The following is a 27,473-nucleotide window of genomic DNA, read 5'->3' on the forward strand; positions in this document are numbered from 1 at the left end:
TTATATTTAGTTCCGCATTGAAACACAAGATTCAGGTATACTGTATACTGCTGGTAAAAGGTTCCAATCGCCCAGGGCATGTTTCTGATTACCATAGGCAAAGTTGTTATAATTAATATTTAATGTGATGCAGGCTTATTTTAACAGTTTATCAGCACTGAAGTTCCCATGCACCAGATGAACTTCCTGATTACAAGAAGCAGAGCTATTTATATTGTGACAAAGAGAGTGGTTTGCTACAGACCTCTAAGAGAGGAATTGGCTATTCCGCTGACAGTCTGCAGGTAAAGCCTGCAGACAGGGTTAATTCTCTGCAGAATATGGCTATTAGGTGCACACACACAGGTGCAGAACAGGGCTTAATGAGGTAATTGGACTCAAAGGAGGGGTTTATCCTATTTAAACATGTATTGTGCTATTGTGCAGCGTGACCGATGCCAGACAGTGGCTAGTATCTAGACAAGATGACTATGTCTAACCAGTGTTATGTTGCCTGGTGCCATCCTGACAGAAGTGTATGCTGTTTTGTTGTGATGCAATAATAAAAACATTGTTTACTCAGCAAGAAGTTGTTTGTCTACGCATCACCAGAGGGGTGCCCATGACACAATATTTATATTTTAGGATGGTGATAAACGATAATAAAATCATTATAAAAATGCTATATTCTTTTTATATATATATCTATATATATATTATTTTTTATTAAATATAATCTATTTTTAAACTGCACAAGTGTACATCTGCAAACACTTGCCCAGCGAAGCAGCACGTCAACCCTTACTGCCCCAGGACAGTATCTGAGTCAGTTGTGGATCACCCTGGCAATATTTGTTTTGTTAAGTTACTTTTTATCACTGTGATAAGCAATGAGGGAAAGATAAGCCTTATCTCTGCTTAATTGATAAATAGGCTTCTCAGTTCCTTGACTGGTGGGATCTTTCTTGTGTTGTACATTCTTGTAGAAAATAGGCATTTAAAAAAACATTCTGTTAAAGTCTTGCTAACATGTAATCCATTATATCTAAGGTGCTGCCTCTCTTGTCCTGCAAAAAAAACCAATATAAATGTGTATTTATAAATACAGTGATGAATGGAATTCCACATGATGGAGAAATAAAAGCAGATCTGGAAGATTATATCTCGCCGGAACTTCACACTTAAAACAGTAATTTCGCTCATCTGTAGTTAGTATCACCAGTATATCTGATTCATCCCTTGCAGCAGCAAAACTGTACTCCACACATGACATACATACAATAAGACATAGGACTTTGCATTTATTATAACATTCCTTTTAGACATAACACTTATATTATAAGACTGTAATGTCTAGTATAATTCTGTTATTGTTTTAGTGATTAATTGATTGATTGACTGATTTACATAGTTGGATCTAGTAATGTATTTATGCCATGATTAAATAGTTTGTTATACTGTCCTTTAGTTTTTGACTTTGAAGTCAATGTACACAATAGGGGGTTTAAACCTATGATAAACCTATACTTTATTAGGTGAGTACCAATTACCCTTTTGCAGAACTGTTGTCTGCTGCCAACTAATTATTTATTTTTGTCATTCCAATGTTAAAGGTGAAAATTGAATAAAAGCAAGTTGCTTAACTTTTAGCAAGCATTTAATAGATTATGGGGGGAATTCATTCCACCTGAAGTACCGCGCACTAAAGATATTACCGCTATTACGGTAATATTAACCTGGCTTTCTGCTCGCAGATCAGGGACCTGCGAGCAAAAAGCCGGTGTTAAAACTACCATAATAACGGTAATTACGCGCACTTTTACCGTAATAACGGTAATAATGCCCAGGCCTCGTTACTTTTAACAGTAACGCGGCCAATTGAATTCCCCTGTATTCATTCAAAGCTAAACCCAAGGTCTCAAACATTAGGGACCTAGTTATTGATAGCGATAAGTCCCTGCAGATATGCCAATGTTTGAGATGCGCAGTCTGCATGAACAGCAGAACTTAAAGCTCAGTTATATGTGGGGGAAAAAACTAAAGAAAGGTTAAAAATTAAATTAATTTAAAAATAAAAAGAGATATTAAAAGCTTCATTCATTAAAAAACTGTAATTTTTTAGATGACTTTAATTTTTTATCGCCATCCAGTGATAGCGACAACAGAACATGTATTGCGGATGTACGAGGAATGTTAAATAGGCTTTGCATTTGAAAGACGTTGCTGGCCATAGATGTCCTATTCCCAATGGGGGTTATCGCCAACACTGTTATCAGTGACGGTAACCTGTCATGTATTGGGCAAAACAAAAAAGTCATAACACCGATGAAAACTCCCTGGCAAGAGGACTTTTTAAATGAATCAGTCACTGTCTCTTGGTCCTGGGCTGAAACAGGTCAGGAATCCTTGACTAGAAGCCCACTACAAACAGCAATACGGACAGTGATCAAAATGGCAACCAAAATGAGGATAACAGATGTTCACATGGATCTGGAAACATCCAAGCTACATATGTGCTTTATAAAAAAAAAAATACATCGCAAATTAACATAGCGAACTGAAGCCACAAATCTTGAATGCTGCACTGTCCTTGGTGGCAGGAACTCACCTCTGTCTCTAGGAACCTCCGCAAGGCTCTCTTCTTCTTAATGCTTTTTCTGCGAACATAGACTGCGAAGGTCAGTCCCATGATGACTATAATAAATAGTCCTCCAATGACACTTGCTGCGATGAGGGGAGTTCTACCATTAAAGAAAAGACAGGAAGGATTCAGTTATGCGGTTGACAAGTAGCTCCACAGACACAAAAAGAAGCAGCAACTTACAGGAATGCACGGTATAACCATGGATTGTAAGTGCTATGGAAAAGTTGTTCCAGAGTGGGTAAAGACATACAAGTCAATCAGTCCGTATTTGTTTGCAAGTTTACAAGTTGTTATATATGGGAAATTTCATGTGAGCTTTAATATTACTTGATTGGCAGTGTCCTCTCTACTTTCTTTGCGCCCCCTTTCAGTTATATGGTTCTCTTGTAACCTACTGAAGGTGGCACAGAAATACATCTGATGAATAACAGCTATTGTCTTATTTCTTATTTAAGCATGGATTTCATGCACCTCCATTCTGTACCTCCAAATTTGCTAAACTAAAATACATTTCCTCTATTCACTAATTTACATAGATAATGATCAGTAGAAATTAGTCTTTAATATATACTATTCTATCTAACATGTCATCCTTATAATTTGTATTAGATACTATGGAAGTTTTTACATAACAATGCAGTTATACTTCATTGTAAAACCAATGTGTGACTAACAGAGAGTGAAGATTTAAATATGCTCACGTCTCGTCTGCGATTTAACAATGAGCAGAGCTCCTGCTGGCTGCAGTGGAAGCTACAGACATCAGCAGTTTCATCCCTGATAAACCAGCCCTATGAAAGCTCTGCTACAACAACACAGCTAATAGAGAGGTGGCTTTCTGTGCATAGAGATAGGCAGTCAATTATCTCTTTAATGAAGCGATGGTCTGATTACAAAGACAACTGCAGATTGCTTCCCCCTGTGCATTAGTTGTCCTATACAAGGACTGCTTGGTTTAGTGGGATTTCAAAGCCTTAGAAACTCAATGATGTGGTCTTATCTCATTACTGGCTGTAGCATTAACTTAGTAAGAATGGTTTGTTAATTCTTCTGAGATACAATGTAACAAGGTGAGGAATCAGTATTTCGGATAAGACTAATACTCTCCCAGCATGGGAGCTAGGCTTCTGAATTACAAGAACACCCACTCTATTACGTGCATTTCCTCACCGCTCTGTGGCAAAACAAGTGTTCAGTCTAGAAAACTACAGTTCTCATGTCAATCTGAAGGTGGACCTTGAGTAGGTGGGATAATGTGTCTTTGAGCTTCTTTAATAACTATGGAAGAATGAAGTGCCCTTAAAATCCTCATTTTATTTTTAAGTTTGAAAGCAACTGTTACAAGATAACTATGTCTTGAAGGAAACATACTTTTTATTAACCCTTTACTACTTATAGACTTTTTAAAAATGGTATTGTATTGTAAAACTTTTACTTTGCTAGACTACACACAAATTATAACCGGTAAAGTGCTGGGAGGGGTGCCCACTAAACCCCTATTGTTGTACAAAGGAGGGCTGGCAGAGAGGTGATTGGGACTTCCTTTGGTTCTACAATTACTGCACTCTTGCAGCTCTCGGTCATTGTACAGAACATATTATATTTGACAGTCTTCAGCAGTCACACAGTAGATCCACTCACAAGGCTCAGGAGAGGATACAGGTGAATTATAATGTGTGTCTGATTCTGTATTAGTTCATGTAACAATTGATATTGGAGTGGCGCTTCTATATGTAATCAATACTTGTATGACACACACACACGCACACACACACACTTCACATTACTCCCCCAAACATAGATCAGAGTTTAAAGCAGCATTACGAGTTACTAGTTATATTTTCCCTGCTCTGCTGTTCCCCCCTAGTTGAGCAATGGATCTACATGGTGTATCAGGCTTTCCTATTTCTGTATAATAGCACTAGAAATTGTTTATCTAAAATGACCATTGAGAAGGGAGTGAGCAGCAGGACAAATAAGCTATAGTATATTTAACGCTTTTTAGTGGTCCACCTGGACACACACTATAGGCTATATGCAAAAAGCCTGTGCTACACTATAGAAAACAAGTAAGCAGGATTATGGCTTTAAGCTTTAGAATAATTCATTATAGGCCTTGAACACAATTTAACCACACCTTCATATAGTGGTTAGTATCCTGTAAATTGAATGGATGTTAAAAACAAAAAGAAAGTTTTGAGATTACTGGAATATTCCGTTAGCCTCACGAAGACTAGACGTGTGTGTACACATTGTGTTTTAATTATTAGACTAACTGCTGAATCTAACCCATATACATTAAATGTTACTTTTAATAGTGGCTGGCTCCCAGCATTTGAGAACAACATCCATACAAAAAGGAAATGACTAAAAACATAAGTGGCATGTGCATAGGTTGTACATTTTTGTAATTGGGGGGTCTTCATTCATGGTTGCCTATGGTAACACAATCATACATAATAGGTACTCTGAAAACTTCAAAAACCATATAGTGGTTAGTATCTTAAAACACTGAAATTATGAAGGATATCTTGGTTTCGTGAAGAGAACCCTTGAGCGATCTTATAGTGTAAAGGGGAAGAAAGAAATGCACAAACATGTAAAAGGTAACGCTACATCAATCTGGCAATTTGGATAACGTTTTGCATCTTAGCAACGATCTCATCAAAGGGAAGCCATTTATTCAGATGGGGTGATTCGCTGCGCCTGGAAGCTGCAGTCACTGTTGAAATTCCTCTTAATGCAGTAATTTCTGATAATTGCCAGAACAACAATTTGTTGAAAAGACACAAAATACATTTTACATAGACTGCAACAGGTGGCAAATGTGTGCATGAATTAGTCACAAATTAGCAGGTATTAACCTTTTACTTGCTGAAGTTCTAAGTAAATTAATTCATGTAATTGAGGTTTATTTGTATTTTATGGGTTTATTTGTGTTTTATGTGTGAAATATAGGATCAAGTCATGTGACTCACATCTAGATTATCAATGTCATAAGGGCAAAAGAAGGACAGTTGTACCCAGCAAGTTACATACAGTACATCTGTATGTGCAACGTCACTGCTGTGATATCATGTATAACAACACACAATAAAATATTTATAATGTGCCTTTTCTTCACAAATAGGGTTCAACTTACGTATAAATTGGAGATTCTTTACTAACTGAAAAAATCTAATAGAAATATTCACAAATCCAATATCCACAACAATAGCTAGAGAGGGAGACTCTGGGCTGCATTTAGAGTTTGAGGCATTTTGTGCTCCAAACGTACGTGTAAAGCTTGTCACAAGTAAAACATACTTATGTGTGGATGTGAGTTGTATGTATTTCTAGATCATAGTTGCCGTGCAACCGTAATAATCCTGACACTTCCCTAGTGAATTCAGCGGGAGCCGGGCCTTGGTGACATGATTCACAGAGAATAACGTCATCTTGGCTCCGCCCCCTGCTGCAATAGGCCAAAAATCGTGTAATTTTGCATAGGGGTGGGGCCTAATGACGTGATTCTGGTGGTCACACCCACAGAGCACATCACTGTGACATCCCCTCCCGGAGGGGGGGATCTCCAAAGTAGGCAAATATGCTCTAAATATGTCCAACACAAAAACCGCAGTATGTCTGTGTCAAGCATAAGTCAGGCGTACAAATGTGCACACTTACGCTTAATGATAGCTTAGAGATGCAGTTTGACAGTGCAAGCAGTAAATGGGCAAGACCCATTACCCTATTTTTCCACAATATAATAGTTAATAATGTAATGAAGTGTCATATACAAGTGTCATATATACACTAAACAAATGTAATTAAATACAAAACACTCCCACATCCTTAGTTTACCACTTCAAAAATGAATTTTTCCTGCAGTAGTCTAAATGACAAATAAGTAATCCAAAACGACAGCCACAATTTCATATAATATAGCTGCGATGCTAATGAATGAAGTACTATCAGCTGGAGGGATCAATATACAAGCATCCAATCACAAGTGACTAGATAGTTCTGCTGACTGTCATTACCTTCATTGCTCTCAAGAGATAACCTCTTAAGAGGGGTGTCTGTGGATATATCAAAATCTATTTATGTTGCATCTCCGGGGGCCATGTTACACTTACATAAACATATCCTTACTGTACTCAACTAATGGTTGCCTGTCCCTGTTCCATCTCTCCAGACATAAGGGGCTGCAAGTATAAGATATGTACAAACCTAAGCATTTTGGGCGAATGCTCAGTATGAACAAGCATGTGTGTACGCCCCAAATATTGACATATGTCCAACTCTAAATGAGGCGCTCTGTGTACAGGGAATTCACAGACCAGTCATGCAAAGGCAGACAAGGAAGATTCTGATGAACGGGTGTCCCTGACACATTGTGCAATCAGTGACCATTCTGAAAATAAAATAGGATTATATCCCTTAATGTCCCAAAACCTTGCAACATCTATGGAATGAATTAACCACTAAAATGTTTTATTTCTAGACATTTTTCAGTTACAGTAAAGTTGTTTAGAAGGAGCTTAAATGCACTCTATGAAAATTATTCAGAAGGTATTTATATTCTCATAGCTAGTTTATAGCATTATCCAAAGGGCACATGTTCCACAGGTATCACAGTACTACAGTCAGCGATTGCTAGCAGAGTAAATCATACTCTCCAACATCTTCTTGGTCTGTAGTACACTATCAGAATGCTCTCCAAGCTCTGCCTGGAAAGGCATGCTGGGATTTATAGCTCAACAGCGGCTGGAGAACCACAAGTTGGGTTAACATACTGAGAAGAGAAAGCAGGACGCATGAATAAACTGTTTCATGTAGAAAGACTTGCACTGGGGTTAAATAGGGAATCCCAATGAGGAGAAGAGAAAGATATTGAGCAGACTATATTGTACTAATGTGTTTTGTCTTTGGGGTCCAATAAATATGTGATGAAGGAAACTCGCTCATTTAACCAGAATGTGTTCTAAGGGATCCATAATTCCAGTTGATGTTTACGCGGCAGTTAAAGTATACAGCTCACAGTGGGGGCTGAGGAAGACTCTCAGTTAATTAAAGCTTCATGAGTTAAATGAGGTCTGTGTAATGAGGAGCCTAATTCATTGTTTGTGCATCACTTTGCTTGGGAAGACTAATTATAGCCTCTTCTCTGGTACGAATGTGCAGCAACATTTCTTGACCCAGTTCAGTGGGAGTGATTATTCTGATTAGCCCAAGTTTCCAAGATTTATCTCCATAAAGATTAAATCAGACTGTTGGGTCAGGTGGAAATAGACCAATGTACAGAAAATATATAATGTAATATAATGTTAATTGAAAAAAAAATGGTGCATTAGTGGTGTAAAACCGCATGTATATTGTATGTAAACTGAATGTGCTCATTAGATAAGTTACCTGTGACCCGTGTGGTTTTAGTCTGAAAAAATAAATACTGCGTCTTCTCAAAAACTAGTTTAAGTTGACGTTTTGCATTTGCAAGTTAAAGGAAAGGCCCCAACCCTCCAGAATAACTGAACAGAACAGTAGGAGTCCAACTGTCTTTACTGTCTCCGTGTTGTAGTAACAATTATTTTACAAGCTGGTGGTTTTAGGTTCTCATGCCTACTAATGGTTCTGATTTAGGCAGGACAGCCCACCAACGTGGTGGAATTTCATGGTATTGTGGCCTAGTGGTCTGGGTTGATCAAGATATGGGGGTAAATGTATCAATATGCGGGTTCTTCAACACCCGCGTGTTCAGCCTCTTCCGCGATTAAATTTCAAGCGGCGCTGCATTGTAAAGGGAAGTTAACCCTTTACAATGCAGCGCCGCTTGAAATTTAATCGTGGAAGAGGCTGAACACGCGGGTGTTGAAGAACCTGCATATTGATACATTTACCCCATGGTCTAGTTAGATTGGAGGCAAATGTTGCAATTTCCAAATTTTGGAATGTTGGGAGCTATATTGTTTTTTAGACATAACTCCCAACTTTTAAATGACCGATGAGTGACAATTTTGCTTGTGTTTGTAGACATAGAAAGAAACTATGGCAATCTGTTAAAAACGAAGGGAAGACCCAAAACATTTTAGAAGGATAAAAGAGTAAGTCCTGAAAGACAGACAGAAGGAATAGTTTAAATTACCATTGAAGTGAAATACATGTAAGAATGAGGTAAATCTTGTAATTCAGTGTATCTAGGGTATACAATACAATATGTATTATGTGTACAGCTGACCATAGTGTAGTTTCTCCAGTACCTCTGGTTATTATTAATAATATTATCCATTAAAACGCACAGGTGTTATCTTGCCAGTCAGCTACTGATACTCATGGTCCATTCAACTGGCTAAATCAATGTGACCAAATCTCCATTCAAGTGAGGTAAAACTCAATATGGATCATTTGGAAAATATTGACTCTACAATTGTACTTCAACCTACTAACCCTTAGTTATAGCTGTCTCCCTCCTAAGTCATAGTGTCAGGGGTCTGATGCCCGGGACCACCACCACTTGGGAGATAATCACCCTCCCTGGGGCTGCTGTCTACCTATTTACCTGCCTTGCTCATTGCACTCCACACATCACCAGCTTGTACTTTTCTAAGAGCACTGATAGATAAATACTCTCAACATATTACAACGTAGGGCATTGGATCCCTGCCCTTCTAACATTTGCAGGGAGGGGCATTTACTAGTAGGACAGCTTTATAAGAAGACAACTCCTTTAATGGAACACCATTACTTCCTATGGTATGCTGTATGTCATGTTGGCCAATTGCTTTAGAAGTGTTTATTATTTTGTTTTTTGTTATGTGCCTTCTCCTTTCTCCGACAGCTCTTCCCTAATAAGGCAATACAGAGTGAGGAAGTTTAAAAAGAAAGATGGTTCCTGCTTCTGTGGCTTTGAGGACTGGGGTTAAATGATAATTGAAAATACTCTGTTTTTAACCCACAGACAGCTAGTCAGATAACTATTTACTAGATATTTTAGTCAACACTTCCTGTAGGCAACCTGTGTCACTCCAGCTATTACAGTATTATGTCACTACATAACCTTCTAATCAGAGGCTGGCACTGCATTCTGGGATTTCTAGTTTGACAGCACAGGTTACTTACTTCTGTTTTACACAAACCAATGTACTTCTGTGTGATTGGCTAGTCCGGTCTGAGGAAACGGTAATCAGACGATGTGAACATTGTCAGATTTGTCTATTAAGGGATTTCCTCTACCAAACAACTAACCCTTAATAGCTTTAACATCTTTCCTGGTAGTCTGCTGTTGTTTGGTGTATATTTTATGCATTGTACATGAGGTTAGTGTCAAAACTCATGCAGACAATCACACTAAACAACACATAAACCACTGACATGCATTACCAGTCAAACATAACAGCTACCTGTCTATGATTCCAATGCAGTCCTTGATACGGGGTCCTCTACACCTGTAATAGATAAATGTTCAACAAATTTAAAAAAAAAAAGTGTCTGGAGACAGAAAGTTTGAAACAAATTCAATCAAAATAAAAAAAAACAACAACATGGGGGTAAATGTATGAACCTCCGGATTCTTTTCGCCGGAGTTGAAGTATCCGGAGGTTTATACATTTACCCCATGGAGTTAGATTGCATAACAGAACATAAGAGAAAAGTAATAATAAAGAGAAAACAAAGACAGAGATGAGGACTAAATAAACAGCACAGGAGTAAAACAAAAAAAATAAATTAAGAAAATGAAACAAAAGGCAAAACGCAACGTCAGACATAACAACCAAATACTGTAAGATCACGATTCGATTATATTATGTGAACAGTTTTTAATATATTATTATGTAAAGTTTTGGGGTTTTTAATAACAAATTAAAAAAGAAAAGTTGACAGGTAAAAACATAATATCAAACACAAAGCATTACAGCTGCAGATAAGCACAAAACACAACGTTATTATTTATAGCATTTCAATCAGCACTTGTCATGAACACAATCTTTCAGGATTCAAGTCAGTCTCCCTTCATGGAAAGGGTTAACGTTGAAGTTCTTTGTCTCAGCTGCCACCACTGACAGAAATAATTACCATGATTGGCTTCCAGACAGCAGTAAACAAAGAGAACAGGGCATGAAGGTGTCGCCCTCCCCTCCAAAGCTGGCATTAGCAGTACCAAGCAAGCTTCACCTGTGCCCACAGGAGACCTCCCAGTGCCAAGGTCTTGTTTTTCTGCCCCTCTCTGGTTTTCTGGCTTGCAAAACACTGAGCCCATGATTACTACCCACAAAAACCACTGCAGATCACAGCTTATCTCCATTCAAATGGCAGTTAAATGGCCAACGCACAATTATATTCTTTTTCTTTTTTGTATAAACCCCCAGAGCTTGAAATTGGAATTGGCAACTGCAGAACAGGCTGCTGAAGACCTCTGTGTTCAGTAGAAATAAAAAGGCTTTAAAATTTTTCTGAAAGTCAAACAAGCTTTAATCAAAGCCGGATGATGTTATAGACCCAGATCTAGGGCAGATACACACCTGGATGCCACCATCCGACACATTTTGAACACTGTCCTTAATGAGGATTAGAATTTGATTTTTGTGATTTAAAGTAGCACTGGGGGGAAATGTTCAAATGGCTCAAGGAAAGCTGAGGACAGAACTGCTTCATAGCCTCCCTAATGTGTCTTCATATTTCCATTCACTTGCTTGATGACTCGTGCTGACGGAGGTATTCTAAGACGGATTTTTATTTATCCTCAATTTCCTCTCTTTTAAGATCGCTTCCATCTCATATAACTATGAATAACAACTTAACACTCTCCTGTATAAAACTGAGTTTCACATAGGAAGTGTCTTTATACAGAACGGGTGGTTGATAGAAAAATGGAACACAGGGGTCACCAAGTATATTGAAAGCAAGGGCTAAAAGTTCAGCATGTGTCTACTCTTTTCAACACAAACGTACTTCAGACTAACATCCCCCTGCTGCTTGTTTTTGCTAAAAGATGACGACATTCATTAAGGCCCCATTGAGTGCAACAGCACTGTACGACCCATGTGGCTGTACTCAGGGATATATATATATACAGACACACACACACACACATATATATGCATACCGATCAGCCACAACATTAAAACCACCTGCCCCCAATATTGTGTAAGCCAACCTCGTGCCGCCAAAGCTGCGCTGACCCATTGAGGCATGGACCTCTGGAGGTCCTCTGTGGTATCTGGCACCAAGACGTTAGCAGCAGGTCCTTTAGGTCCTGGAAGTTGTGAGGTGGGGCCACCATGGCTCAGACTTGTTTTTCCAGCACACCCCATAGATGCTCAGTTGGATTGAGATCTGGGGAATTTGGAGGCGAAATCAACACCTTGAATTCTTTGTCATGTTCCTCAAACTATTCCTGAGCAGTTTGCAGTGTGGCAGGGCGCATTATCCTGCTGAAAGAGGCAACTGCCCTCAGGGAATACTGTTGCCATGTAGGGGTATACTTGTCCAGCAACAATGTTTAAGTATTTGGTACGTATCAAAGTAAAACATTTCCCTGAGCATCACACTGCCTCCGCTGCCTTGTTTTCTTCCCATCGTGCATCTGGTACCATCTCTTCCCAGGCAAACGATGCACATGCACCTGGCCATCCTCATAATGTGAAAGAAAACGTGATTCATCAGACCAGGCCACCTTCTTACACTGCTCCATGGTCCAGTTCTGGTGCTCATGTGCCCATTTGCAGGCCCTTTCGGCGGTGGACAGGGGTCAGCATGGACACTCTGACTGGCCTGCGGTTATGCAGCCCCATATGCAGCAAGCTGCAATGCACTGTGTGTTCTGACACCTTTGTATTATACCCGGCATTCACTTTCTCAGCACTTTGTGTTACAGCAGCTCTTCTCCATTTTCTAAGGTCAGTTATTAATTTCCCTCTGCATTAAAGTCGCTCTTTGGGTATTTCCTTATTGAGAAGTCCATAACCTTGATAAAGTGGTGGGATTAGTTTTCCCCCATCCGTTTTCTTGTCAGCATAGCCATTATGCATACAGACTAGGGATGAGCGCGCTCGGATTTCTGAAATCCGAGCCCACCCGAACGTTGCGGATCCGAGTCGGATCCGAGACAGATCCGGGTATTGGCGCCAAATTCAAAAGTGAAACTGAGGCTCTGACTCATAATCCCGTTGTCGGATCTCGCGATACTCGGATCCTATAAATTCCCCGCTAGTCGCCGCCATCTTCACTCGGGCATTGATCAGGGTAGAGGGAGGGTGTGTTAGGTGGTCCTCTGTGCTGTTTAGTTCTGTGCTGTTTAGTTCTGTGCTGTTTAGTTCTGTGCTGTTTAGTGCTGTGCTGTTTAGTGCTGTGCTGTGCTGTTTAGTGCTGTGCTGTGCTGTGCTGTGCTGTGCTGTGCTGTGTTCTGCAGTATCAGTCCAGTGGTGCTGTGTGCTGTGCTCTGTCCTTCTGAGGTCAGTGGTGCTGCTGGGTCCTGTGCTGTGTCCTGTTCAGTTCAGTGGTGCTGTGTCCTGTGCTCTGTGCTTCTAAGGGCATAGTTATTTCCCCACTATTCCCAAGTTTTTAAAAAATAAAAAAAAAGTAAAAAATAATAAAAAATTTAAAAAAAAAAAAATATATAATAATTATAACCAAATTTGCAAAACCAATCCAGCATTATAAGTCCATTGGTACTGCAATATTACCAAGTTCACACATTCTGCAGTATCAGTCCAGTGGTGCTGTGTCCTGTGCTCTGTCCTGCTGAGTTCCGTAGTGCTGCTGGGTCCTGTGCCGTGTCCTGTTCAGTCCAGTGGTGCTGTGTCCTGTGCTCTGTGCTTCTAAGGGCATAGTTATTTCCCCACTATTCCCAAGTTTTTAAAAAATAAAAAAAAAGTAAAAAATAATAAAAAATTTAAAAAAAAAAATATATATAATAATTATAACCAAATTTGCAAAACCAATCCAGCATTATAAGTCCATTGGTACTGCAATATTACCAAGTTCACACATTCTGCAGTATCAGTCCAGTGGTGCTGTGTCCTGTGCTCTGTCCTGCTGAGTTCCGTAGTGCTGCTGGGTCCTGTGCCGTGTCCTGTTCAGTCCAGTGGTGCTGTGTCCTGTGCTCTGTGCTTCTAAGGGCATAGTTATTTCCCCACTATTCCCAAGTTTTTTAAAAATAAAAAAAAAGTAAAAAAAAAAAAAAAAAAAAAAAATATAATAATTATAACCAAATTTGCAAAACCAATCCAGCAGTATAAGTCCATTGGTACTGCAATATTACCAAGTTCACACATTCTGCAGTATCTTGTGCTACATATAATGGAGACCAAAAATTTGGAGGATAAAGTAGGGAAAGATCAAGACCCACTTCCTCCTAATGCTGAAGCTGCTGCCACTAGTCATGACATAGACGATGAAATGCCATCAACGTCGTCTTCCAAGCCCGATGCCCAATCTCGTAGTACCGGGCATGTAAAATCCAAAAAGCCCAAGTTAAGAAAAAGTAGCAAAAAGAGAAACTTAAAATCATCTGAGGAGAAACGTAAAGTTGCCAATATGCCATTTACGACACGGAGTGGCAAGGAACGGCTTAGGCCCTGGCCCGTGTTCATGACTAGTGGTTCAGCTTCACCCACGGATCTTAGCCCTCCTCCTCCTCCCCCCCCCTACAAAAAATTGAAGAGAGTTATGCTGTCAGCAACAAAACAGCAAACAACTCTGCCTTCTAAAGAGAAATTATCACAAATCCCCAAGGCAAGTCCAAGGGTGTTGGTGGTTGTCAAGCCTGACCTTCCCATCACTGTACGGGAAGAGGTGGCTCGGGAGGAGGCTATTGATGATGTAGCTGGCGCTGTGGAGGAACTTGATGATGAGGATGGTGATGTGGTTATTGTAAATGAGGCACCAGGGGGGGAAACAGCTGATGTCCATGGGATGAAAAAGCCCATCGTCATGCCTGGTCAGAAGACCAAAAAATGCACCTCTTCGGTCTGGAGTTATTTTTATCCAAATCCAGACAACCAATGTATGGCAATATGTAGCTTATGTAAAGCTCAAATAAGCAGGGGTAAGGATCTTGCCCACCTAGGAACATCCTCCCTTATACGTCACCTGAATAACCTTCATAGTTCAGTGGTTAGTTCAGGAACTGGGGCTAGGACCCTCATCGGTACAGGGACACCTAAATCCCGTGGTCCAGTTGGATACACACCAGCAACACCCTCCTCGTCAACTTCCTCCACAATCTCCATCAGATTCAGTCCTGCAGCCCAAGTCACCAGCCAGACTGAGTCCTCCTCAATACGGGATTCATCCGAGGAATCCTGCAGCGGTACGCCTACTACTGCCACTGCTGCTGTTGCTGCTGTTAGTCGGTCATCTTCCCAGAGGGGAAGTCGTAAGACCGCTAAGTCTTTCACCAAACAATTGACCGTCCAACAGTCGTTTGCCATGACCACCAAATACGATAGTAGTCACCCTATTGCAAAGCGTATACCTGCGGCTGTAACTGCAATGTTGGTGTTAGACGTGCGCCCGGTGTCCGCCATCAGTGGAGTGGGATTTAGAGGGTTGATGGAGGTATTGTGTCCCCGGTACCAAATCCCCTCGAGATTCCACTTCACTAGGCAGGCGATACCAAAAATGTACAGAGAAGTACGATCAAGTGTCCTCAGTGCTCTTAAAAATGCGGTTGTACCCACTGTCCACTTAACCACGGACATGTGGACAAGTGGTTCTGGGCAAACGAAGGACTATATGACTGTGACAGCCCACTGGGTAGATGCATCCCCTTCCGCAGCAACAGCAACAGCTGCATCAGTAGCAGCATCTACAAAATGGCTGCTCATGCAAAGGCAGGCAACATTGTGCATTACAGGCTTTAATAAGAGGCACAACGCTGACAACATATTAGAGAAAATGAGGGAAATTATCTCCCAGTGGCTTACCCCACTTAGACTCTCATGGGGATTTGTGGTGTCAGACAATGCCAGTAACATTGTGCGGGCATTAAATATGGGCAATTTCCAGCACGTCCCATGTTTTGCCCACACCATTAATTTGGTGGTGCAGCATTACCTCAAGAGTGACAGGGGTGTGCAGGAGATGCTTGCGGTGGCCCGCAAAATTGCTGGACACTTTCGGCATTCAGCCAGTGCCTACCGCAGACTAGAGGCACATCAAAAAAGCTTGAACCTGCCCTGCCATCACCTCAAACAAGAGGTTGTGACGCGCTGGAACTCCACCCTCTATATGCTGCAGAGGATGGAGGAGCAGCAAAAGGCCATTCAGGCCTACACAGCCACCTACGACATAGGCAAAGGAGTGGGGATGCGCCTGAGTCAAGCGCAGTGGAGACTGATTTCCGTGTTGTGCAAGGTTCTGCAGCCATTTGAACTTGCCACACGAGAAGTCAGTTCCGACACTGCCAGCTTGAGTCAGGTCATTCCCCTGATCAGGCTGTTGCAGAAGCAGCTGGAGAAAGTGAGGGAGGAGCTGGTAAGCCATTGCGATTACAGCAAGCATGTAGCTCTTGTGGATGTAGCCCTTCGTACGCTTTGCCAGGATCCGAGGGTGGTCACTCTTTTAAAGTCAGAGGAATACATTCTGGCCACCGTGCTCGATCCTCGGTTTAAAGCGTATGTTGTGTCTCTGTTTCCGGCGGACACAAATCTACAGCGGTGCAAAGACCTGCTGGTCAGGAGATTGTCCTCTGAAGAGGACCGTGACATGCCAACAGCTCCACCCTCATTTTCTTCCACATCTATGGCTGCGAGGAAAAAGCTCAGTTTTCCCAAAAGAGGCACTGGCGGGGATGCTGATAACATCTGGTCCGGACTGAAGGACCTGCCAACCATTGCAGACATGTCTACTCTCGCTGCATTGGATGCTGTCACAATTGAAAAAATTGTGGAGGATTACTTTGCTGACACCATCCAAGTAGACATGTCAGACAGTCCATATTGTTACTGGCAGGAAAAAAAGGCAGTTTGGAAGCCCCTGTACAAACTGGCTCTATTTTACCTGAGTTGTCCCCCCTCCAGTGTGTACTCGGAAAGAGTTTTTAGTGCAGCGGGGAACCTGGTCAGTGAGCGGCGAAGGAGGTTGCTTCCTCACAACGTTGAAAAAATGATGTTTATAAAAATGAATAATCAATTCCTCAATGAAGTACAGCACTGCCCTCCAGATACTACAGAGGGACCTGTGGTTGTGGAGTCCAGCGGGGACGAATTGATAATGTGTGATGAGGAGGAAGTACACACTGTAGGGGGAGAGGAATCAGAGGTTGAGGATGAGGACGACATCTTGCCTCAGTAGAGCCTGTTTAGTCTGTACAGGGAGAGATGAATAGCTTTTTTGGTGTGGGGGCCCAAACAAACCAATCATTTCAGTCAAAGTTGTTTGGTAGGCCCTGTCGCTGAAATGATTGGTTTGTTAAAGTGTGCATGTCCTATTTCAACAACAGACCTCTCAACTGCAGCTCATCCCTCCTCTGCGGGGATAATGTCTCCTGTGCTCTGACACGTCACTCTGTGTACTCTCAGCCTCAGGATCTGACACTACAGCTACCATGCCTCTTGTAGCAGCCCTCACTCCAGGGCCTCTTCCATGTGCAGTGTCCCCCTCTCTCTTGGGTTCACTATAGTGGCATGGAGTTCTCCCCCTCATCCAGGGCACACATTCCTTGCCCTGGCTCAGTCACCACGCTCAGACTTCCAGGCAATGCTGGGGGAGCCTGGGAGCTTCCACCCCAGGTCCCCAGCTACAACTCTCCTCTCCTGTGTCTTCTCTCTCTTTCTGACACTTTAAAGATCGTGCCTTTAAATGAAAAAGTCAGTCTTCATTGCACGACTATGTGCAAGTGCAACAGGGACATTTTTTTGGGTTTACAAAGTCAAACAATAACACTACGACCCTGTCTGTCTGGGGTCTGTCAATGACGAATTGTCTGGAGCATGTTTGGAGGAGGTATTGTGGCCCCGGTATCAAATTGGGTACCGGGGCCACCCCACTATGCAGTCCAGATACTTGTTTGGTGGAATTCCGACACATGGAGGGTTTTTTAATTATATTGTGGCCTCGGTACCAAATTGTGTACCGGGGCCACCACACTACGCAGTCAAGATACTTGTTTGGTGGAATTCAGACCAGTTGAGGGTTTTATTATTATATTGTGTGGACCACTCTATCTATACCACACTACAACTCTATACCACTCTATTTCCTACTTTAATTCTATTTAATTCTATTTCCTACTTTAATTCTATTACTAATTAATTAACATAAAGAGGAACAAAAAAAACCAATTTTACCAAAAGTATAATATGACTTAGACTTACAAACACTACACTTGAAAGATCGTGCCTTTAAATGAAAAAGTAAGTCTTCATTGCACGACTATGTGCAACAGGGACAGTTTTTTTCTTTACAAAGTCAACTAATAACACTTGGACCCTGTCTGTCTTTAACATACTTGATGGGATCTCAATGACGAATTGTCTGTAGCATGTTTGGAGGAGGTATTGTGGCCCCGGTATCAAGTTGGGTACCGGGGCCACCCCACTACGCAGTCCAGATACTTGTTTGGTGGAATTCTGACACGTGGAGGGTGTATTTATTTTATTGTGGCCCCGGTATCAAATTGGGTACCGGGGCCACCCCACTACGCAGTCCAGATACTTGTTTGGTAGAATTCTGACACGTGGAGGGTTTTTTAATTATATTGTGGCCTCGGTACCAAATTGTGTACCGGGGCCACCACACTACGCAGTCAAGATAGATAGATGCGTATCATAGATAAAGTACATTCAGTGGTGTGGGGCAAATTGAAAAATATTCAAAATGCACTGACATTATCAAAAACAAGAGGTTGTCACACGCTAAAACTCCAACATGTATATGATGGAGAGGATGGAGGAGCAGCCGTATGTGTAGTGTAATGCAGACCTGTTGAAGGTTTTTTATATATTTTATTGTGGTGCCCAGTGCCCACTCCTCTAGGCAGTCCAGGTACATTTATTGGTGCGATTCATAAAAGTTCAGGGTTTTTAATATATTGTGGTGACCCACTCCTCTACGCAGTCCAGGTACATTTATTGGTGCGAATCAAACAAGTTGATGGTTTTCTTATTATATATATTGTGGTGAGCCACTCCTCTACGCAGTCCAGGTACATTTATTGGTGCGAATCAAACAAGTTGATGGTTTTCTTATTATATATATTGTGGTGACCCACTCCTCTACGCAGTCCAGGTACATTTATTGGTGCGATTCATAAAAGTTCAGGGTTTTTAATATATTGTGGTGACCCACTCCTCTACGCAGTCCAGGTACATTTATTGGTGCGAATCAAACAAGTTGGTGGTTTTCTTATTATATATATTGTGGTGACCCACTCCTCTACGCAGTCCAGGTACATTTATTGGTGCGATTCATAAAAGTTCAGGGTTTTTAATATATTGTGGTGACCCACTCCTCTACGCAGTCCAGGTACAATTATTGGTGCGAATCATAAAAGTTCAGGGTTTTTAAGATATTGTGGTGACCCACTCCTCTACGCAGTCCAGGTACAATTATTGGTGCGAATCATAAAAGTTCAGGGTTTTTAAGATATTGTGGTGACCCACTCCTCTACGCAGTCCAGGTACAATTATTGGTGCGAATCATAAAAGTTCAGGGTTTTTAAGATATTGTGGTGACCCACTCCTCTACGCAGTCCAGGTACAATTATTGGTGTGAATCATAAAAGTTCAGGGTTTTTAATATATTGTGGTGACCCACTCCTCTACGCAGTCCAGGTACAATTATTGGTGCGAATCATAAAAGTTCAGGGTTTTTAATATATTGTGGTGACCCACTCCTCTACGCAGTCCAGGTACAATTATTGGTGCGAATCATAAAAGTTCAGGGTTTTTAATATATTGTGGTGACCCACTCCTCTACGCAGTCCAGGTACAATTATTGGTGCGAATCATAAAAGTTCAGGGTTTTTAAGATATTGTGGTGACCCACTCCTCTACGCAGTCCAGGTACAATTATTGGTGCGAATCATAAAAGTTCAGGGTTTTTAATATATATTGTGGTGACCCACTCCTCTACGCAGTCCAGAAAGATACCTTTTTGCAACGTTTTGGACTAATAACTATATTGTGAGGTGTTCAGAATACACTGTAAATTAGTGGAAATGCTTGTTATTGAATGTTATTGAGGTTAATAATAGCCTAGGAGTGAAAATAAGCCCAAAAACTTGATTTTTAAACTTTTAATGTTTTTTTCAAAAAAAATCCGAATCCAATACCTTAAATCCGAACCGAGACCTTTCGTCAAGTGTTTTGCGAGACAAATCCGAACCTCAAAAATAACGAAAATCCGGATCCAAAACACAAAACACGAGACCTCAAAAGTCGCCGGTGCACATCCCTAATACAGACTATTAGTAGTGGAATAGACTTGACTATCCAAAACATAAAATATGTTCAGGATAAATCAGGAGGAGTTTAGTTGTCATGGGCATAAATTATAATGTTCCAAAAATACACAGACAAGTTTGGCACCAATTAAAAAAAATAATAAAAAAAACATTATATATATATATTACAAATTTTGAACTAATGTTTCCAGAATAAAATTAATGTCAAATTCCACCTAAAACAAAAGAAAGGTATTATCGGGTGGAGTTTAATGAAGTTAAATAAACCTAAAAAGAAGTTATATTTATGGGCAAATATGCTTCCACAAATATGTGCCTTCCCCAGATCCTCCATGGTTACTGATGCCTGTAACCAGCCCTGCGGCTCTGCTCAGTACCATACTAAACATTCACCTCATCAACCAGGCCAAGGAATCCCCTGTAACCTACATGTTCATACATAATGTTTTTCAGTTTGTTTTACTATTACCAGGGCCATCTTACCAACATTATGGGCCCGCGGGCAAAGCAGTGCTCAGGGGCCCCTATATATTTTTTATGTATATATATATATATATATATATATGTATATATATATATATATATATATATATATATATATAAAGAGAGAGAGAGAGAGAGAGAGAGAGAGATGTATAGAGATATAGATATATAGAGATAGATAGATGTACTTGCTCAGTGACCCTTGAAGGTTTTTTTTGCAGGTTTTTTTTTTGCAGGATTATTTATTCTAATTAGGAGCCCTGCCTATGGGGCCCCCTTGCCCGTGGGGCCGCCGGGCACCTGCTCATCATGCCCAATGGAAAAGATGGCCCTGACTATTACTACAATTAGTTTACATCTACCTTTGAAACACAAATTTCCATCTGCATACTGTTCTAATGAGTAAAAGTGATTCTTGTGGCAGGCTCTTCATTTGATTATACACTTTATACAGCCTTTTTAAGTGAAGTAAATGGGAGGAGCCCATTTACTAACACACATTTATTTATGATAGTGTTTTACTGTACATATGAGTCCAATTTCATTCTGGAAGAATATTTCATTTCAGTTTTAAAGACCATGTTTCTCCCTGCCATTATACATAATTTATAAATATTTTAGTCTATGGTCCAGGGAGCTTCAGAACAGTATACAGTAAATGTAGATTTATTTAAATTAGGCATAAATCAGAGGCATTTATCCAGCACTTTGGACAACTTATTAAAAATTCTGTTTAATTAATGTCTTATAGCAGCAACAAGTTAGCATGCAACATAAGGACTAAGATTTAAAATCCTAAATAAACATCAATTTAAAAATAAGACTCCTTAGATTTGTATATAGCTCTATCTACTATTCAATGGCCATTGTACTAAAAACAATTTTTTATTTAAAACTGCCCCGATATGCAGCTAAATGTGGCCTATATTTAAGCTACGGGTAATTTCCTCCACAGCACAGTTTCTCGGCAGCATACAATATTGTGACAAGCAAAAGAGAAATATCTCAGCTGGGTTAACGACCCTAAGATATGTGTTTGTCATTCAGAGCCAGCTGAGTTTTAATTGACAAGCAGGTGAGAGCAATATGTTTGCATGGATTCAGCTCACAGCATCTTCTGCTTCGTGTATCTTTAAATGTGCTTTACTGTGTCCTCTTTTTGACAGGGACTCAGTAAGATTCCCATCGATTGCCCTCACAGAGCGGAGCGGAACAGTTAGAAAGAAATGTCTCCATATAGAACTCGGAGCTTTCTATATATAAATATGGCAATCAGGATCTTGAAACAAAGTTCAGCATTTTTAGTGTTATATTTTTTTTTTAAAGGGCACAATGCCTCCAAAATCCTCTGGGCAGTGTTGTTTCTGAAGAACAGTTTTATCGCTAGTCGGAGCAGGACCCTTATGGCTCCCAGTGTGGATGTTAGAAATATGTAGCATTCCTCCAAGTATTTGAAAATATTTTAATTAGTAATATATTCAGGCTACCTTATATAGAAAAGCAGAGGGGGGATTTTAAAGGGACCCCTGGATCAGATGTGAACTGTTATCTATAAAAAAATAATCCAATATCATAGCAGACATTTAGATGTTTCATATTGTATAGATTTGTATTAGCAACCGTACTACAAGGTATTGTCCTATGTTATTAGTCAGTTTAAGCTCAGAAATGACAGGAAAACGGATGTGCATAGGAAAATAACTACCCTCTATAAGCAAACACATATGGTAAGCTCCTAGAATCTCTCCATAAATACTGTATTTGTGAATGAGTTTAGTATAGTAGCTTTTGCATAAAACAGGTTGCAACTTTTAACTTTAGTTGTTCTTTAACATCATTTTAACCATTTTCATTTTAGTTAACTATAGGGGTATATTTACTAAACTGCGGGTTTGAAAAGGTCTATAGCAACCGGATTCTAGCTGTCATTTTGTATAATGTACTACAGAAATGACAGCTAGAATCTGATTGGTTGCTATAGGTAACATCTCTACTTTTTCAAACCTTCAGTTTAGTAGATATACCCCTAGGAGTGAAGATGAAAGCCAGCACTATTTGCCCATTTTTGCCCTTGCTTCTAACTCGGTTACTAAAATTTAGCAGCCTATTTGCTACACTGGTATGAAATTATTTAATTTGTACAACTACAGATGATGCCAGGGAAAAAAAGCAAATGCAATATGCTTTAATGACTATTGGCCAAAGGATATATATAGCCTGATAGTACAAGTTACACATTTATGAGAAGGAGTGATATTAAGAATGATGTTATAGGATGCAGTAGTTGAAACAGTATATACATTAGAATGACTTACAGTGACCAATAACCTGGAACAGTAACAAGGATTATAGCAAATTATATTGTTCTACAGGATTTCTATAGATACAGTAAATAGGAGTTATACTGCATGTGGAAATAAAGATTGTAAGAAATAACTACATTACTGAAAGGGCAGTGAGTGTTTAAATTAGATTCACAGCAGCGAAGGAAACAAATATAAGAATACAATTTTAACATTATTAGGATAATCAATTGCAAATAATATAAATTGCAGATAATATTGGCCTTGTCTACTTTAGTAATAGTAGTCAGTACAGAGTTTTAAATTAGAGAAACAAGCTTACTGGGATAAAAGTAATTATGAATAGTTATAAAGGAGAGGTTATAATGCATATTAGAATGTGTTACGGCGACCGGTCTAAGCAGCTACCTATATTAGACAGTAAGATATAAGGATATGTTATAAATCTATATAAGTGCATGTAAAGCTGAGCTTTAAAACAGTATGGCATACAAGTAACCATATACACTCTAAGGAATGTTGGCATGGATGCCTTCACCGGACCATGATATTGGAACACTAGTACAAGCAGTGGTCCATACTTGCCAACTCTCCAAGAATGTCTGGGAGACTTCCGAAATTTGGGTCGGTCTTACGGATTCCCGGGAGAGCTGGCAAGTCTCCTGCATCCCAGACCTGCCTAGCCTAAATGACGCGATTCGCAGTGAATCGCCTCATTTTGGCCTCGCCCCCCTGCGACAAAACGGCATTTTGGTCAAATGACGCGCTTGGACCGCCCCGCCCCCTCCCTCTAGTCACGCCCCTCTCCCAGAAGACTCTTGCCGAAAGTTGGCAAGTATGCAGTGGTCGAAGGAGAAATTTAGGAGGGGTGGTATGGAATTTATAAGTGACAGTATGGAATTTAGAAGTGACAGTATCAAAAATGTAATGGGAATGTAAGTGAATGAAATTTTAGAGTTTTACAATGAAAACAGTAGGAATACACCCACACTTCCAGCACTCGTCATACTAAGCATGGAGCAAAAAAAGGAATGAATACATTTAGTACTGTAAAGCTGAATAGGAGTGATAATAAAAGGTATATAATTATGCTAACCTATGCAGATATAGAAAATAAAGATAAAAACATGACATACAAGGATTGTTGACATAAAAAGACAGATTATCAGCAATTCAAATGTTATAGTTGTCTGTTATAATTAATATCTGGCTCGGAAATGTCCTTATAATGCCATATGACACCCTCTGCCAGTGAATGTATGCAGACTTTGGAAACTGTGACTCTCCATCTGTGTTGAACTATAAGTGTCAGTGTTCACTGTCATTCAAGCAGAAAGCATAGAATGCAGAGAGCTGTTCTATTAATCTATGGATAGTCGCATGTTTACTCTCCACCATGAAACCATGCTATGAATAAGCTCATATCCATGCAGGACAGAGGCTTCACATCTGGACACAAGCATTAGAAAAATGCACGCTGCATGAATGTTGTCCTCCTGCATCCTTAGCTGTGGGCACACTTCTTATTTACAACAGATTAGCAGCTGGGCCTCTGATTACATAGACAGTGCTTGATGTGATACGTCAAGAGCAGCACCAAATTACGGTACACACCAGTAAACATATTTAGTTTTTGTGCTGAACGCAAGCATTCCTGGTGGTTTGGTAAAATCATCGAGATTATATTCCAATGCATACAGCCGATGAGCTACACAGAGAGCAGATCGCCTGGCTGCTGTCTCATTCTTCCATCCCTCATGGCTCTGTTGTAATTAGATTTGTGAAACTGGAAAAAGGTCTCATTGTGAATGGCAACAGCTTTTGACATCAACGTGTTATACTGAATAATTTACTGCTTTCATTTTACTTGCTAGAGAACGGCAGCCAGTGTTGTGGGGCGCACGTGGCAGTCAGACATTTCTCACTTCCATTTCTAAAGGGTTTAGTCCACTCAAATTCTGTCACAGGTGAAAACAAAACACTGATACAAATGCATGAAAACACAGACATTCTATTACAGAATTGGGATTTAAAACCTTGAGAATTAGAGTTTTAATGATCATATGTTAACTTTCATTAATATGTTTCACTACCATTCACACGAGGTCGTTATGAAGACACTAACACATTTTTTCTCTAACATAATTCTTTCCTTCTTGCAATATGAAAGACTGAAACATTTGCGCATCTCTTGTCTATGCACAAGCATTGGCTTCCAGTCATATGTCTAGTATTAAACCCGCTGGGGAAAGACAATTGCAATCCACAATATAACCAGTAAATTCACAACAGATAATGGGAATTGCAATAGAAATCCACCTCCAAAGCCTTGCAAACATACACTCTCCGATGCAATGCAGAATAGCGGCTATGCCCCTTGCAATCAGTATATCTGGTTATACACTGACACCCATGTGCTGAGTCAGACTGTGTGCTACCATAGAGAGCACCAGGTGAAGGACAGAATGCCCTGAATAGTTCAAATACAGTGTTATAAATGTAGCCACTTATAGTACACTTATACACTTGCAGTTAGTAGACACATTACAGCTTAGGACACTCCTGCGGCTGTCCCAAGGAAAACAGGATGACCAGTCATAAAATACCTCCAGTAAGAGGTTCTCTCCCATACTTGCCAACTCTCCCGGAAAGTCCGGGAGACTCCCGAAATTCGGGTCAGTCTCCCGGGCTCCCGGCGGAGCTGGCATTTCTCCCGGATCCAAGATTTCACCGAGAATCGACGCAATTCTTGGTGAATCACGCCAATTTGGAGGGCGGAGGGGGCGGGGCGAGGATAATCGCGTAATTTTGGCCCCACCCCCGCGACGTACTGTACGGTTTAGCAAGGGCGGGGCCAAAATGACGCAATTGGCCTTGCCCCGCCCCCTCCTGCCCTCCAGTCACGCCCCCAACTCCTGGAAGCAAGTTTCCGGGAGTTGGCAAGTATGTTCTCTCCTACTCCAGTAGAATCAGGGTATATAAATAGGATTCCACTGTCCATATTAATGGCTTCTCTAATTGTAATATACCCTGGCCTTAAAAAATATAGCAGAACAAACGCAGACTTGTAGATAAAGCAGCTTCCTGATGTTGGCAACTTTTGAGGAAAGAGGTTTTTCTTTTGTTTTTTACATTTCTGTTGTGACCAATCATTGTTTATTCAGTGCTATGTCTTTTTGTACCAAGCCACCATACAAGTAGATTTTTTTCTTACAGAACATACTTTTAAAACTGTACCCAGAGGCAGGACATGGCCAAGGGGTAATAGAAGAGGCAGCTGCCATTGGCGCAACAAGGCTTGAGGGTGCCATCACTAAACACAATCATTTCTTTCCTACTTCTCTACAGTGGAAGCACTCTTAAATGTCTAGTCTGCACCTGACAATCATCAGCAAGTAGAACTCCCTGCTGGCCTGGCCATAAGAGCACAGAGAGCCATGTAATATAAGCCCTGTAACATCACTGTGCACTATCCATGCTATTATGTCATGGTTGTTTTGTTGAGGCCTAGAGTTTCAGGTGCAGTCTGGCATCTTTGCCTTTGGAGACAAAATGCCTTGCCCCTTTACCACCTACTGGAACCTCATAATTCCTTCTATGCCAAATTCCCCTTTACTATACATATATAATGTATATATATACCTGTATAAAAAAAATCCCATTGACAGATATATTTTTCACTAAATGCCATATTAAAACAACACGTAAAGTAAAAAAAAGACCAGTTAACTCATAGGTAGTGCATAAAAACATGAAAACATAAATATAAAGTTACTTAATAGGGTGACCAACACATGCAGCCAGTATAGCTGGCATGCACTTTGGCATTGAGTCTACAAATGTCCGAATATATGCAAGGGGGATAGAACACAGTCACTCAATAACACCTTGTTGAGGGTGAAGGAAAAAGCTGTTTCATAGATCATTCCAGCATACCCCATAAATGCTAAATTGGGTCATTCTCATCAAACCATTGTGCAATGACACATGCTGGATAGATGGGGCATTGTCTTGATGCTGAGTTGGATGTACACCTGTTTGCGTAGGATAAAATCTTCAAATTTGTAAAACGTATGACCACAAAATAAGCTGCATGCACATGTGCGTTTGCAGACTTGTACACATCTACACTTGCATCTACTTGCAATTGGAAAAGAGGGATGGGTGAGAGGGGGCAGTCTAATGTAGGCCAAGTACAGTAATGACAAATTAGTGTAACTACGAACAGACCTGTACAGAGACACAGATACATCTGTTAAAGCCATATCAATGCAGGTGCTTGAGGGTTGGTGCAAAAACACTAATGATGATGGTGGCCACCACTTCTGATTGGCTGATTTCAAATTCACGGCTGAAACTGCTAGGTGTTTTCTTCATGCACATATTATATTGCGTTTGTGTTTTTGCTACTTTGATTGTTTTGCGCTATCAAAAGAAATGTTAGCAAACTTTTCTTGCTGCTTGTGTGTATGCGTATGCATGTATACCTGGTGCCTATACTACTGGTGCAGACAGGGCCGGTGCTAGGATCCATGGCGCCCTAGGCATTTTTAAAAAATCGCCGCCCCCCCCCCCTTCCCCGGCAAAAATTGCTGCCCTCCTCCCCCCTCACCCCATCTCTCCTTACCTTGTCTCACCACAGCCGCCTCTCTGCTCCGTCTCCTCCCCTCCACTCACT

The 27,473-nt window shown here is 40.6% G+C and overlaps 1 protein-coding gene across 3 annotated transcripts in view; it reads right to left on the reverse strand.

Annotated features, from left to right (window-relative positions):
- The window catches only part of ERBB4 (erb-b2 receptor tyrosine kinase 4), a 634,946-nt gene that overhangs the window by 129,472 nt on the left and 478,001 nt on the right, over positions 1-27,473 (reverse strand). For all 3 annotated transcript variants that reach the window (XM_075180320.1, XM_075180321.1, XM_075180319.1), the window contains exons 16-17: positions 10,003-10,047; positions 2,588-2,720 (exon numbers count right to left, since the gene is read on the reverse strand). In XM_075180320.1, the coding sequence (XP_075036421.1) occupies positions 2,588-2,720; positions 10,003-10,047 (178 nt within the window). The remainder of the gene's footprint in view (positions 1-2,587; positions 2,721-10,002; positions 10,048-27,473) is intronic.

Source organism: Mixophyes fleayi, chromosome 7, assembly GCF_038048845.1.
Source record: "Mixophyes fleayi isolate aMixFle1 chromosome 7, aMixFle1.hap1, whole genome shotgun sequence".
NCBI lineage: Eukaryota > Metazoa > Chordata > Amphibia > Anura > Limnodynastidae > Mixophyes > Mixophyes fleayi.